Source organism: Schistocerca piceifrons, chromosome 4 (genome assembly GCF_021461385.2).
Source record: "Schistocerca piceifrons isolate TAMUIC-IGC-003096 chromosome 4, iqSchPice1.1, whole genome shotgun sequence".
Classification (NCBI taxonomy): domain Eukaryota; kingdom Metazoa; phylum Arthropoda; class Insecta; order Orthoptera; family Acrididae; genus Schistocerca; species Schistocerca piceifrons.
In genome coordinates, this window is record NC_060141.1 from 726,450,703 (window position 1) to 726,465,273 (window position 14,571).

Sequence of the window (14,571 nt, forward strand, 5' to 3'; positions counted from 1 at the left end):
AATGTTCATCTACAGAGTTTGGCAAGCCACAGGCACTGGTGCATTGTCGAGCTTCCTCCCCAGAACCCCTGTGCTACCAGCAACATTGTCATGAAGTTGCATCAAATCTGTGATGATTATCCTTCTGATGCCTTATCTGATGTTCAGAACACTTGCAGTGATGTTGGAAAATGTTCTCTTGTTATGATAGCTTCAAATTTAGCTGTGCAATCTGACCTTCCAACAGTTCCACTGTTTTTTCATGTGCTGGCGCTTCTGCACTCATTGCACATGATTCTGCCTCTGTGTTAACGTTTGCTGCTTTACTATTTGTTACGTGACTTCTGTCAGTTACATTTTCTGTTTTAACAACTGCTGCACTTGCAGGCAGTATAGTCACTATTGCATCAGTTTCCATCCATAATTCCCATAATGGCAAATCTTGATGCACTGACACAACTGAGCAGATGCTGACTGGTAATTTACAGAGCCACACCCCTAGTGTCTGTTCTGGCAGTAACCCTGGAGTAGCGAGAGCACTTAAAGCTCGCAACAACTGCAATGGCAATCTGTTGCCAATCTGCTTCTCGTTAAAAGCTTTTTGCAGCTGAATCTCCAGTGCCAATGTATAACATCACACCATTGTCTACTTTATTGATGAGTGGGAACATTGCTCTAGGATACCTTCTGTTTCCTCTATAACTGTTCTTTCTAAGTGTGCTACAATTACCATGCATTTGTCTTCATCTGTGCACACTTCATGTTGCTGGAAGATGCATTCTATTTGTGCCAACCATGTCTGTGGACAATTATGTCAGAATGGTAGGAGCTTGAAGTGAGCCACTCAGTTTACACTATACCTACATTGCTAATTACTGTCACCTACTGCTCATTGCAGCATAGCTGAAGTCATGTTTCTGTCTCCATCAAAAGTGGTAGTGTATCTGCCATTATTGTTTACGAAGAAAACAATTTTTCAGATCTGGCTCACGCCTTTCAAATCACTTTGCAGTTACAACTATGGGTAGTTATGCTGCAAATAATATAATTACCACATAAACTCTCTCTCTCTCTCTCTCTCTCTCTCTCTCTCTCTCTCTCTCTCTCTCTCTCTCCCTCACACACACACACACACACACACACACACACACACACACACACACACACACACACACACACACAGATATACATAAAAACAAAGATGATGTGACTTACCAAATGAAAGTGCTGGCAGGTCGACATACACACAAAATTCAAGCTTTCGCAACAAACTGTTGCCTCATCAGGAAAGAGGGAAGGAGAGGGAAAAGACGAAAGGATGTGGGTTTTAAGGGAGAGGGTAAGGAGTCATTCCAATCCCGGGAGCGGAAAGACTTACCTTAGGGGGAAAAAAGGACGGGTATACACTCGCACACACACACACATATCCATCCACACATATACAGACACACGCAGACATATTTAAAAACCCATATATATATATATATATATATATATATATATATATATATATATATATATATATTCTATTTTTGACATAGACCTTGTTGACCCAGCTAACTTTCTGACAGTCGTTTTGTTGTGCCTGTCTGTGACTCAGCATCTCGATTATATGGTGAGTAGCAACTATAGTTTTCATTATATTGCTATGTTTTAGTAACCACATTTTTCAATGTTCAGCTGAGGTGTGAACAGCATGCTTGCTACAAACAACGATTACCTTTGCCTTTTAGGATGTGCAAGCAGAAATAAATGAAAATCGAGACATCTCATTAGCTGCACCTATCTGCTGGATTGAAAAATAAAGCCACAGCTTTATAATAATATAACAATAACAATAATAATAAACAACATACCTAAACATTTGTCATTAAAATTTGTTATATTTTCTGTTTAAAATATACAAAATAATAAATGATAAAGGAATGCACACTTTAATGTACATTTTGAAAGTCACAATCCTGATAATTATTAGCATCATGACGAGGTACACAGTACTCAGTATGTGTATATATATACATGTTTATGTTACATGCTTTATCTGAAACCAACGTTTAAAGATCAGGCTCCAAGAAACCTTATCATCTGCATGTGACTAATGCAGAAGTGCTTTGTCTGTCAATGTTCGGCACATGGATTCAAGACATACACGGGCAGCATCTGCTTTGGCTGCATTTTGGTTGTTACTGGCAACTGCCGACTTGAATTCCTGTCCATTTACACACACCTATGAGGAAATACAGAAATAAATCCATCAGTCCAGACAAAAGGAAACAGTACACACAATATAACATATAAATTTTACATTACTAGTTTGCTGGTACAGTGTAGGGCAAAAATGATCCCCATGTTAGGAGAGAAAACTCTTACATTTTGAAAGGCTATACAAACTGACAGAAGCCATAAGCTCAAATGATTCTTTCATTCATAAAAAAACCCACACACAATGCAATGTTTAACTTTTTTAGACACAACATAAATCAAGTAGGGGTCACTCTGAATTAAAATTTCTGACTGTTTTCATGGAAATTATTGGTACTTTTCAAAGGCATCATAGATGGAAAGATGACAATGTGTCATGTTTGGTTTCCTTTTATTTATTAAGGAAGTTCTCTGTGATAAAGATGCTGTGGTTCAAACTGCCATCTGGCCATCCAGATTTAAGTTTTTCACAGTTCTCTTGCATAATTTTGAGTAAATGTCATGATAGTTCCTTTCAAAATGCCACAACTGATTATGTGTGCTGTCCTTGACCAACCTGTAATTTTTTTCTCTCTCTTAACAATTTTGTTGCTAATGGGGCATTAAGCTGCAATCTTTCTTTCTTCAGAATAAGGTACACACATAAAATATTCAGGATCGCCCCCAAGTAAAAATTCAGACCAACAACAAGTAAGTGGGCAAGGCAAGCTATGCAATGTACAGAGATCAGATGATTACTGAAAGTAGCTCTCAAAAACTAAGAGAGAGGACAAAGTGTTGTACATGATGGTTTCATATCGGAGGTAATGCCAACTGCATCCGTAGCATTTGATAATGCTACACATACACCTTTGGGCATGCCACATCATGATTACCTCTGGGTATTCAATAAATTTTAGTTGTGTATGGGTTTGGTGAACTATGGGTTTCCGCACAGGGGCTGTCTCTATTAAACTCTGGGGCTCTTAAGCAGACAATCTGACAATGCAGCTGTTATTACCCATTAGGTAATCATCTTGATGGATTGCTTTGTGGAGAACAATAAGTGGGCTGCACACAAGTCTACCCTGCAGATAGTGTGATAAGCAATGTCACAACCCTCTCAAATGGAATGGTTCAAGGGTCACACAAAAACCGTCAGACTGTTAAATGATACTACTGACTTGACAACTGAGGAGTTTCTAGGCATGTGATCAATATGAGAACTGGACTTCTTGATCCCCACTTGAGACTGGGCTGAGACTGCAGAACAACATGGACCCTTCTATTAAGCGAGAAAAATTTCAGAGCATTAGGATTCAAAAGATTTCTCGTTTTGGAAGAAGAGTTCAAAATGGCTCTGAGCACTATGGGACTTAACATCTGAGGTCATCAGTCCCCTAGAACGTAGAACTACTTAAACCTAACTAACCTAAGAACATCACACACACCCATGCCCGAGGCAGGATTGGAACCTGCGACCATAGTGGTTGCGCGGTCCCAGACTGAAACGCCTAGAACCGCTCGGCCACTCCAGCCAGCAGGCAGAAGAGTAAAATAACATCAAATGCAATGTAGCGTAATTATCAGAAGTATTGGGAAGGTGGGTGGAGAGCAAATAGTACTAAAATAAGCATCTATCCACCAATATGCTCACACTCCTGACAAGGACGAAGCATGTACTGAAAATTCAGTGGTTCAGTGTGCGATCCAATGACATGCAATCATCTTGCTATTGTGAAACAAAGAAAAGTGGCGGGCAAAGAAGAAAAAAGTGGGAAACTAAAGAAAAAGAAAAAAAAAAAAGGTGGTCAGAGAAATGCAACACATTGTTCTGGCCTAGAATGAATAAAGCAATGTTTCACAAGGAGTATAATTTGTTGTGACTTGGCAAGACAGCCAAGTCACTATGAGAGGAAGCCGAAAGGCACGTGTTAAGCTCACGCAGACTGGCGTGAGGTCTGGAACAGTTAAGGGAATTTTTAGTAGCAAATAAAGTACGTAGTTGATGTAATACTTAACTTTAATCCATAAGTGGTGTACATCGGTCTGACGGTACACACATTACAAGTTAAATATCTATTGATAATGGCGCCTTGCTAGGTCGTAGCAAATGACGTAGCTGAAGGCTAAGCTAACTATCGTCTTGGCAAATGAGAGCGTATTTGTCAGTGAACCATTACTATTAACGTCGGCTGTACAACTGGGGCGAGTGCTAGGAAGTCTCTCTAGACGTGCCGTGTGGTGGCGCTCGGTCTGCAATCACTGACAGTGGCGATACGCGGGTCCGACGTATACTACCGGACCGCGGCCGATTTAAAGGCTACCACCTAGCAAGTGTGGTGTCTGGCGGTGACACCACATAATTGTCTTAAATCATTCCCACAATAAGGTCCACCCTATGCACTATTCTCATTGTAGCTACTAGATGAGACAATCCTTGCCTCTAAATAGCCATAACATCCCAATTACACACTATGCTCCAGTTCATATTATTTTCCTTCAGTATGGTTCACATAACTGAGCCTGCGGAGACCACAAAACTTATCTAATGCACCTTCCTATCATTACCTGCATCATATCAAGCCCACCACTGGAACACTATACGTTATCAGAGTCATCTGTAATGGTTGGTTGGTTTAAAAGGGAGGGAAGGGACCAAACTATGAGGTCATCAGTCCCTTGTTCCTAATAAAACAATGGCACAAGTGTGAGAATAAAACGGATGAGACATATAACACAAAACAGAAAGAATGTAAAAACCACAAGAACGAAGGAAAGGCAACGAACACTAGAAGGAACAAAAGAGGACAAGAAAACAACAGAGAGACGCTAGAAACAGAAGAGAGTAAAACAAGAAAGCAGATTACAGTGGCTGGCTGACCACGAGAATAAAAAGGAAAAGCCAGCCAGTCTGCAACACATTAAAACTTCCACCCTAAAAGCACTAGAGTGGAGGACACAGAGGGACAAAGGTCATGTGCTAAAACCTACATAGAAGTATAAAATCCACTCTCTCGGATAAAATGTAAAACTAAAGCTGCTGCAGAGGCACCATCGCCCAACATCGAAGGTAGGGAGCTGGGAAAGTTAAACGTTTGCTGATGAGCGGCCAAAAGGGACAGTCTACCAAGAGGTGGATGACTGTCATTTGGGAGCCACAGTGACACAGGGGTGATCCTCGCGACAGAGTAGGTAACCATGCATTAGCCGTGTATGACCAACGCGGAGCCGGCAAAGGACAACTGATTTCCTGTGAAACTGCATGGAAAACTTCCACACATTTGTCGTCTCCTTAGTGACATGCAGCTTGTTGTGCATACTGTTATGCCATTCCGTCTCCCAAAGCCTGAAAACCCTGCAGCATAAGACAGATCGCAGGTCAGCTTTGGAGATGCCCATCTCCAGAAGCAGTTTCCATGTCACCTGTTTGGCCAACCTGTCAGCTAGTTCATTGCCTAGGATTCTGACATGTCCTGGGGTCCACACAAACATCACTGAACGACGGGACCATTCCAGGGCACAGATGGACTCCTGGATGGTCGATACCTTGTGGGCTGCTCAATGAGTTGGTACACAGGAGAAATGACGCGTCAGGGCATGAGCGGATGTGCTCAAGAGCACGAGATATGACCACCCGCTCTGCAGTGAAAACACTGCAGCCATCTGGCAAGGAGTGCTGTTCAATATGTCCTCCATGAACATACGTAAAGCCTACATGAACATCAGCCATCAAGCCGTCAGTGTAAACCATGTCAGAGCCCCGGAGCAAGTCAAGAATCGAGAGGAAGTGACAGTAAGTAGAGAGCGGCGGGGTTAACGGAGTCCTTAAGGTCATGCAAAAGGTCCAGACGAAGCTGTGGCCAAGACGTATACCAAGGAGGTGTACAAGAACAGACCGCAAGTAGAGGTGGTAAAGGAAAGGACTCCAGTTCGGAGAGAATGGACCGCACACAAACCGCAATCGTTAGCCCCGACCTGGGCCACTGAAACGGGAGATGGACCACTGTGGGCGGGAAAAGGAGATGGTAATTCGGATGCTCAGGAGAACTACGAATGTGTGCAGCGTAACTGATGAGCAGTTGTGCACGTCTGATCTGCCATGGAGGGACCCCAGCCTCCACCAGTAGGTTGGTCACCGGACTCGTCCTAAAAGCTCCTGTTGCTAGTCGAATCCCGCAGTGGTGCACAGGGTCGAACAAATGCAACGCTGAGGGCACTGCCGAACCATAAACCACACTCGTATAGTCAATTCGGGATTGGACAAGGGCTGTGTAGACCTGCAGCAGCACAGAGTGACCTGCACCACAACTGGTGTTACTCAGGCAACGGAGGTCATTAAGGTGCTGCCAGCACTTCCACTTAAGCTGACGAAGATGAGGAAGCCACCACGTCAATCAAGCGTCGCAAACCAGTCCTAAGAATCGATATGTCTCCATTACAGGGAGTGGATCATCATGAAGGTAAAGTTCTGGGTCTGGATGAATGGTATGACGCCAACAGAAGTGCATGACACACGACTTTGCGGCTAAAAACTGGAAGCCGTGGGCTAGAGCCCATGACTGCGCCTTGTGGATGGCTCCCGTAGGCATCGCTCACCAACAACAGTACAGGAGCAGAAGTACGAAATGCAGAAGTCATCTGCATACAGGGAAGGTCAGACAGAGAGCCCGATAGCTGCTGTTAGACCATTAACGGCCACTAAAAATAAGGGACACTCAATACAGAGTCCTGTGGGACTCCATGCTCCTGGATATGGGTGGAACTACAGGAGGCAACAAATTGACATGGAAAATATGAAGCGACAGGAAGTTTTGGATAAAAATCGGGAGCGTACCCCGGTGACCCCACTCATACAATGTGCAAGGATATGATGTTGCCAGGTCATGTCGTATGCTTTATGTAAGTTAAAAAAGACGACAACCAGGCGTTGGCATCTGGAAAAGGCTGGTCAGATGCCAGACTCGAGGGACACAAGATTTTCAGTGGTAGAGCAACCCTGGTGGAAGCCGCCCTGACATGGAGCCAGTAGGCCACGTGACTCCAGGACCCAACCCAACCACCGACACACCATATGTCCCAGTAGCTTACAAAAAATGTTGGTGAGGCTGATGGGAGAATAGCTATCTACATCAAGCAGGTTTTTACTGGGTTTGAGCACCGGAATGGTGGCCCTCTCCCGCCATTGTGATGGAAAGACGCCATCGCACCAGATGCGGTTGAAGATGACGAGCATATATTGCTTGTAGTCAGATGAAAGATGTTTAATCATCTGGCTGTGGATCCGATCTGGATCTGGATCTGGCCCAGGAGCTGTGTCAGGGCAACGTGCAAGGGCACTGAGGAGCTCCTAATCTGTAAATGGGGTGTTATAGGATTCACTGTGGCATGCAGTGAGTGAGAGCACTTTCCCTTCCAATCGGCGTTTGAGAGTACAAAAGGCTGGCGGGTAATTCTCCGACACAGAAGCTCGAGCAAAGTGCAAAGTGCTCAGTAATCGCATTTGCGTCGGTAGATAACACGCCATTTATGGTAACACCGGGAACACCTGCTGGGGTCTGGTACACAAAATACGTTTGATCTTTTCCCAGACTTGGGAAGGTGGCGTGTGGCACCCAATGGTCGAGACATATCTCTACCAACAATCCTGTTTCTGTCATTTGATAAGTTAGCGAACGTGGGCACGGAGCATTTAAAGGCTATGAGGTGCTCCAGGGAAGGGTGCCGCTTATGCTGCTGTAGAGCTCGCCGATGCTCCTTAATTGCTTCAGCGACTTCTGGCAACAACCAAGGGCCTGCCTTATGCTGGGGGCACCCTAAAGAGCGAGGATCGCGTTTTCTGCCACATAAACAATTGTTGTAGTCACCTGCTCAACCATGATATTGATGTTACCGTGTGGGGGAGAGTCAACGGTGACAGCAGAGGTGAATGTTTCCCAGTCCACCTTGTTTGAAGCCCATCTCAGCAGGTGTCCGTGGGCCTGATGCCGGGGCAGTGGCAGAAAGACGGGGAAATGGTCACTACCACACAGGTCATCATGTGCTCTCCAGTGGATAGAAGGGAGAAGTCCTGGGCTGCAAATTAATAAATCAATGGCCGAGTAACTACCATGAGCAACACTGAAATGTGTGGCAGCCCCAGTATTTAAGAGGCAGAGGTCGAACGAGACAGCAAAGTTTCGACATCTCTGCCTTGACCAGTAAGCAGGGTGCCACCCCACAAGGGGTTATGGGCGTTAAAATCTCCCAAAAGTAGGAAAGATTTAGGGAGTGGATCAATCAGTGCAGTTAATACATTCAGGGATACTGAACCATCTGGAGGAAGATACACATTGCTAACAGTTATTTCCTGTGTCACCATTGTTCTGAGAGCGACAACTTCAAGAGGGGTTTGAAGGGGCACAGCGCCATTACAGATTGAGATTAGGACATAAACGCAAACTCCCCCTGACAATCGCTTATAGTTGCTACGGTTCTTGTAATATCCCTTACAGCCACGGAGGGCAGAGGTCCACATTGCCAGGAACCAGGTTTCCTGGAGGGCAATGCAGATGGCAGGTGTAAAGCTTAACAGATGCTGTAGCTCAGCCAGGCGGTGGAAAAAACCGCCCACCCATCCTCAGACACTGAGCTTCTAGGTAGCGGTGGTGTGGGTGCCACCGAAATTTCCTTGGTCTTAGGGGTCTTCTTTTTGGATTTCCAGTGAGATTCGGTGCAAGAATTACATGGGTTAACCATTTAGAATAGTGAAAATGAAAGTTCCAAAGCTAACTGCAATAAGGTAATGTACATTTTAATATTTTACACAACAGGTCTGTTACAGCTTATTGCTGTTATCAACTGACGTCTAGTCAGAAGTGGTGACCCTGCTGCATATATAGTAAATTTTTTCTGACACATCTTCATATGCATAATATTTTTTGTAATTACGAAATGTAAAAAGATGTTTTTGTCAGATATTTTGACAATTCAGTATTAGTTGTTCTTATGATGCTATATGAAACATACAGCACTATAGTAAAGAACTGTCAAAATATTGAACTGTCAAAACAATGAACTGTTGAAATATCTGACAGAAAGTATTTTTACATATTGTAACTGCACAAAATATTATACTTAACAAGACTTGACAGAAAAACTTTACTATAGATACAATATGAGAATCCCTTCCAACTAGATGTTACTTGATAATGGCAGTGAGCCAAAACAGACCTATTGTGTAAAATATTAAAAATAAATTACTCTGCTCATAGCACAGTGCATGTAAAAGCACCTGTTCATCTGGATGACAGTGAATCCAGACACTATCATTGGCATTGGGTAACAAGAAAAGTAATTCATCTGACTCAGCAACACATTACCACTGATTAACAGTCCAATCTGATCTTCTGCTCGCTGCAATTCTAATGATGTCGTTGCATCATTGTGGGAACGCGCAGGGGTCTGCTGTGGAGCCCATGTTCAACAACTTGCATTGAATGGCATGCTCTATAACATTTATGCCTGCACCAGCACTGTACTCTGTTGTCAAATCTGCAACAGACTGCTGCTTATCCTGCTTTACTGAGCAGGCAAGCTTCCAATTCCCATGTTTTGTGGTGAGGTGCGCAAGTCCGACACCTTGTTGCCTACTTGTGGTTTCACTGACCTTCCACCATGTTCCATAGATGCTCACTACAGCAGCAAACAAACATGTGACCAACTTTACCATTTGCGAGATCCTCTTTCCCAGGTGCTCGATTGTAACAATCTGTCTTTGTCAGTCAGTTACATTCATGGATTTATCCACTTGTGAACAACAGTCTCACTTGAATGACATCCTATTCACCTCTACTTTGCTTTTGTAGTAATCTTACAGGATTGTATGCCTTATGACACTATCAGACAGTGTTCAATGTCCGGGTGGGCAATGGTCATAATGAATTGACTCATAAGTGTATTTATGTGCATGTCTGCTGCCTCTTTGTAACTATAGGCTTTTCCTATCTGTGTTTGATTATAGCTCCAATTTGGAGACCATTTTCTAGATACATTTAATTCAGATAACCTAAAAAAGAAATATTTTTCAATCATAAGCCATATGCACTTCAACATGGTGCCATATGTAAACCACAAAATTACAATAAAATAACGTATTTTATTAGTAACAACTTAAAATTCGTGTGGCAGAAAGTGATGATACCTAAAACCCAAACTACACACAAAACTGTCAATGTAAAAATGAACAAAAATGGCATATAATATATAAACATTACCTAAAAGTAAAAATACATGGTTATTCAAAAAAGACAATACCACTTTAAATAACTTTTACTTTATCCAATATAAATTAGATATGAATAATCTATGCACTGTTGAAAAGAAGGGGGGAACTAAAGTACTGATAATCATTGCTAGAGCAGTTGCTAGAGCAGTAATAATGGTGTAAACAGACACTAGAATGCTAGTGCCTACAGACAGCTGTGAATAAGGTGGATACATGCAGTAGCATAAAGTGAAAAGATCTCCTGATTTCACACCACGTGACTTTGTCTTGTGGGACTTCCAAAAGAGGCAGTCTGGAAATCTATCCCAATTTCGAGGAGTGATACATATTCCTGCGTCTTCTTACCAACAAATGAGCCTCGCAACCAAAAAGTTATCTGTGTAATAAGAAAGCACAAGTAACATGTCGAACATGAATGTTCACGTATTGTATAATGATTTTATTTTTATTTTGCATATGGGAGCTATATCGAGGGATGATTGCACCACCTCTGCGAGAGAAAATATCGCTTGGATGTGGTAATAAGTAAACTAGTGTCATCCTGCCTAGGAGATATGAGAATTCCCTAGAACTGTTACATTAAGACTGAAATGTGTGGTTTGGGAAGGAAGACAAAAAATTATACTACTCTTGCATAAAGAAGGATGATCGCAGTGGTTTAATGTGGTTGATTAAGTACATGGTTATCATGTCACCAGTTAGCACTTCTAGCTGGATTACAGTAACGTCCCTGCAGCCATAATTAGGAGGTTCCCAATGATGTGGAACATGCCAAAAAACATAACATTTGCTTAAAAAAGAACTGATGCACTTTTGTTCAGTTATACAAATCGTAAGTGAAATAGTCCAAAAGAACACGCGATAAAATAGATAAACGATACATTTTTCATTTAGAAATTAATTAAACAACCTTGCTGCAAATATATAAATTTAAACAATCTAAAGTAAATAAGATAATTCCTAGGCCAGCAATGTCAACACAAAAAACAGGTTACATGGCTTACTTACAAAGACTGCGTCACTGTACTGATATCAGGCATTACTTAGCTTTCATGTTAGGTTATGTTATTAATTAATACATACAGCAGCTGGTTCTGCTAAAAAAGTTTATCAGTGAAGTAGGAGCAGTTGGCCACCAATACATACTTTTGGCCCCTCATTAACCATTCTGTTAGAAGCTGAACTCTCTGTGGTTGCGGCAGGCTATTGCAAATGCGAGTTGCTGGACTACAGTGGATGGTTTTAACACCAGATAAAATTTTTTCTCCTTGTTCTTGGAACTGATTTCATGAACTTAACTGTTGATCTGAATGACTGATATACATTCTATATAAAAAAAGAGAAAAAGAGAGAGAGAGAGAGAGAGAGAGAGAGAGAAAGACAACAATTTCAGAAAAATTGGATGAGCATCACAAATTGAGCAAGTCAATAATGCATTGGTTCCTTCCTGGCCCTTACGCAAGCTGTTAGATGGCTTGGCACTGATTGACAGAGTTGTTGGATGTCCTCTTGAGGGATACTGTGCCAAACTCTGTTCAACTGGTGCATTTGATTGTCAAAACCCTGCCCATAATGCTCGAAAGTTCTCAATTGGGCAACTGGGGAGTTAAGCGGTAAGCTTGCTGGCATGAGCAGGATTTGGCAAGCACAAAGACAAGAAGTAGAAACTCTCGCCTTGTGTGGGCAGACATTATCTTGCTGAAATGTAAGCCCAGGATGGCATGCCCTGATGGGCAACAAAATTGAGCGTAGAATATCGTTGATGTATCAAAGTGCTGTAAAGGTGACATGGATGACAAACAAAGGGGTTCTGCTATGAAAAGAAATGGCACCACAGACCATCACTCCTGGATGTTGGGCTGTATGGCAGGCGACAGGTTGGTACCCACCACTGACCGGAGTGTCGGAAAATCATTTTTCAATGGAAGTGCACATACGCACCCTCCAGCTGCTCTTGGTGCTTGGGCTGTTTGCGACCCCAATCTCTCTCTCTCTCTCTCTCTCTCTCTCTCTCTCTCTCTCTCTCTCTCTGTAAAGCTGTTGTAACATTCTGGGTCAAAGGAAATATCGATATAGGTATTGCACTTGCCCATCAGCTGTCCCAAGTATATACTTTTGACGTAAGTGAGTTGAAAAAAGCAGTTACGGTGATAGGAGTTCAACAAATGACAATCTGCAGCATGTTTACTATTCTGAAAGTTGGTGTAAATGGAAGCAAGCTGAGATGAACATGACACTGCATACTTTTGATCGTAAGCCACCACTGAGGAGTGACTTTATTGAAGATACTCCTATTGTGTATAAACATCTGACTGATGACAGTTTGGTGGAGAGATGCCTTGGAGCCTATTGCCGAACAACAATAAAGCTCTGAATTCTTTAATTTTGAATTATGCTCCGAAACATTTTTTTGAGTGCAAAAGTCATTTAAATTGATAACAATTAAGTATGTATAATTAAGAATGATGGATTTAAGGCTGTCTTGCATAACATGAAAGTTATAGTTGCTACTGTCACCACAGCTTCTTCATTCACCATAAAAAGGAATGAGAAATGCCTGAAAAGTTTAGACCAGCACTTGTTCCAGAGCAGCACTCAGGCTAGAATTGTGGATAGAGAGACTGGCACTTCAGAAAAATGAGATCTTCAAAGAAGAGGAAGGTTTAAAGTATGGCCTTGGAATAGCAGATTAGTGACAAGTTGAAACATTTTAAAGTTATATACACAAAAATTGGACTCAAAATTTTAAATGCATATTTCTTGAGATAATGCTTTTAAACTGGTTTGTATGATTTTTAAAAAAATGACTAATCAGTAAAATTAGATGCTGTTTCAGATTTAATAAAATAGAAACTTGTAATTTTGCCATAAACCTATTAAAAATTTATAATATTTGTTGTTTATTTACACTTAAAAGTGGCAAAAATAGGTTGATTTGCAATATCTACATTTCCAAGTAGCCACTATTTTTAAATGCACTTCAAGAAATTTGAGTTTCAAAGTACGCACCATATAATTTAATTCTGATAACGTATACACAAGATGTGATCAAAAAGTAAAAGAAATGTTTTGATTTTGTGGGCTTTATACATCCAACTTTCAAAAAAATTCTTTTCTCTTGTTGGTACACATGTTCCTAGTGTAGGTCTGCATTTTCAGCTGTTTTGAATGTCTATTTTATTCTTGACAGTCAAAAAGGCTGTATATGTTTTTTACAGATCGGTGAATTTTTACTTCCGAAAAAGATGGATCAAAAAATTTGCAATAAATTTTGCTTGAAAAATGGAATGAAGTGCAGCACTGTTGACTGTGGCTTTAGGTGAATCTACTATGAGTAAGACAAGAGCTTACAGGTGATATAAGCATTTCACAGATGGTCGAGAAGATGTCGAAGATGATGACTGCCCTGGGCATCGTAGCATATCAATTACTGGTGAATGTGGAAGAAGTAAAGAAAATGGTTCTGGAAAATTACTGAATCACCATCAAAGGTTTTTGATGATGTCGCCATTTCCTTTGGCTCATGCCATGCAATTTTTTCAGATGTTTTGGGCATGAAAAGTGTAGCAGAAAAGTTTGTTCCAAGATTGTAAAGTTCAACAAAAACAACATCATCGCCTACACATTGCTCAGGAATTCAATGATCCAGAACTTCTAATGAAGGTTGTAACAGATCAGTGAAAAACTTGGGTATATGAGTATGATGCCAAAACTAAGTCCCAGCCAACCTAATGGAAACTGCTTAAAGAGCCAAGACCGAAAACAATTTGATTAGTTGGATCACATGTAACAGTTCTTCTCACTGCTTTCTTCAATTACCATGGGATAATGTATCAATGACTTCTTACCTTCTGGTCGTACAGTCAGAAGCAGGAAGTTAATGTACCGTTTGTGTGAAGCAATCCAGGGAAAACAACCAGAACTGTGGTAAAACCATTTGTGGAAAATGCATCATAATGATAATGCTCCCCACCTCAATGCTTGTTCGTGATTTTTTTGGTCAAAAACGAAAACCATTATGTTGCCTTAACCACCATATTTCCTGTATGTCCCCCCCCCCCCCCCCCCCCCCCCTGCGACTTCTCTCTATTCGTACAGTCCTGGGACTAAAGAGAACCGTGAAAGGACATTGTTTTGTCACCATT

At 41.7% G+C, this 14,571-nt stretch overlaps 1 protein-coding gene across 1 annotated transcript in view; it reads right to left on the minus strand.

Moving 5' to 3' along the window:
* Positions 1–1,864: 1,864 nt before the first annotated feature.
* The window catches only part of LOC124795000 (serine/arginine repetitive matrix protein 2-like), a 388,873-nt gene continuing 376,166 nt past the window's right edge, over positions 1,865–14,571 (minus strand). The window contains exon 11 of the mRNA XM_047258754.1: positions 1,865–2,206. Within this exon, the coding sequence (XP_047114710.1) occupies positions 2,075–2,206 (132 nt within the window). The 3' untranslated portion in view covers positions 1,865–2,074. The remainder of the gene's footprint in view (positions 2,207–14,571) is intronic.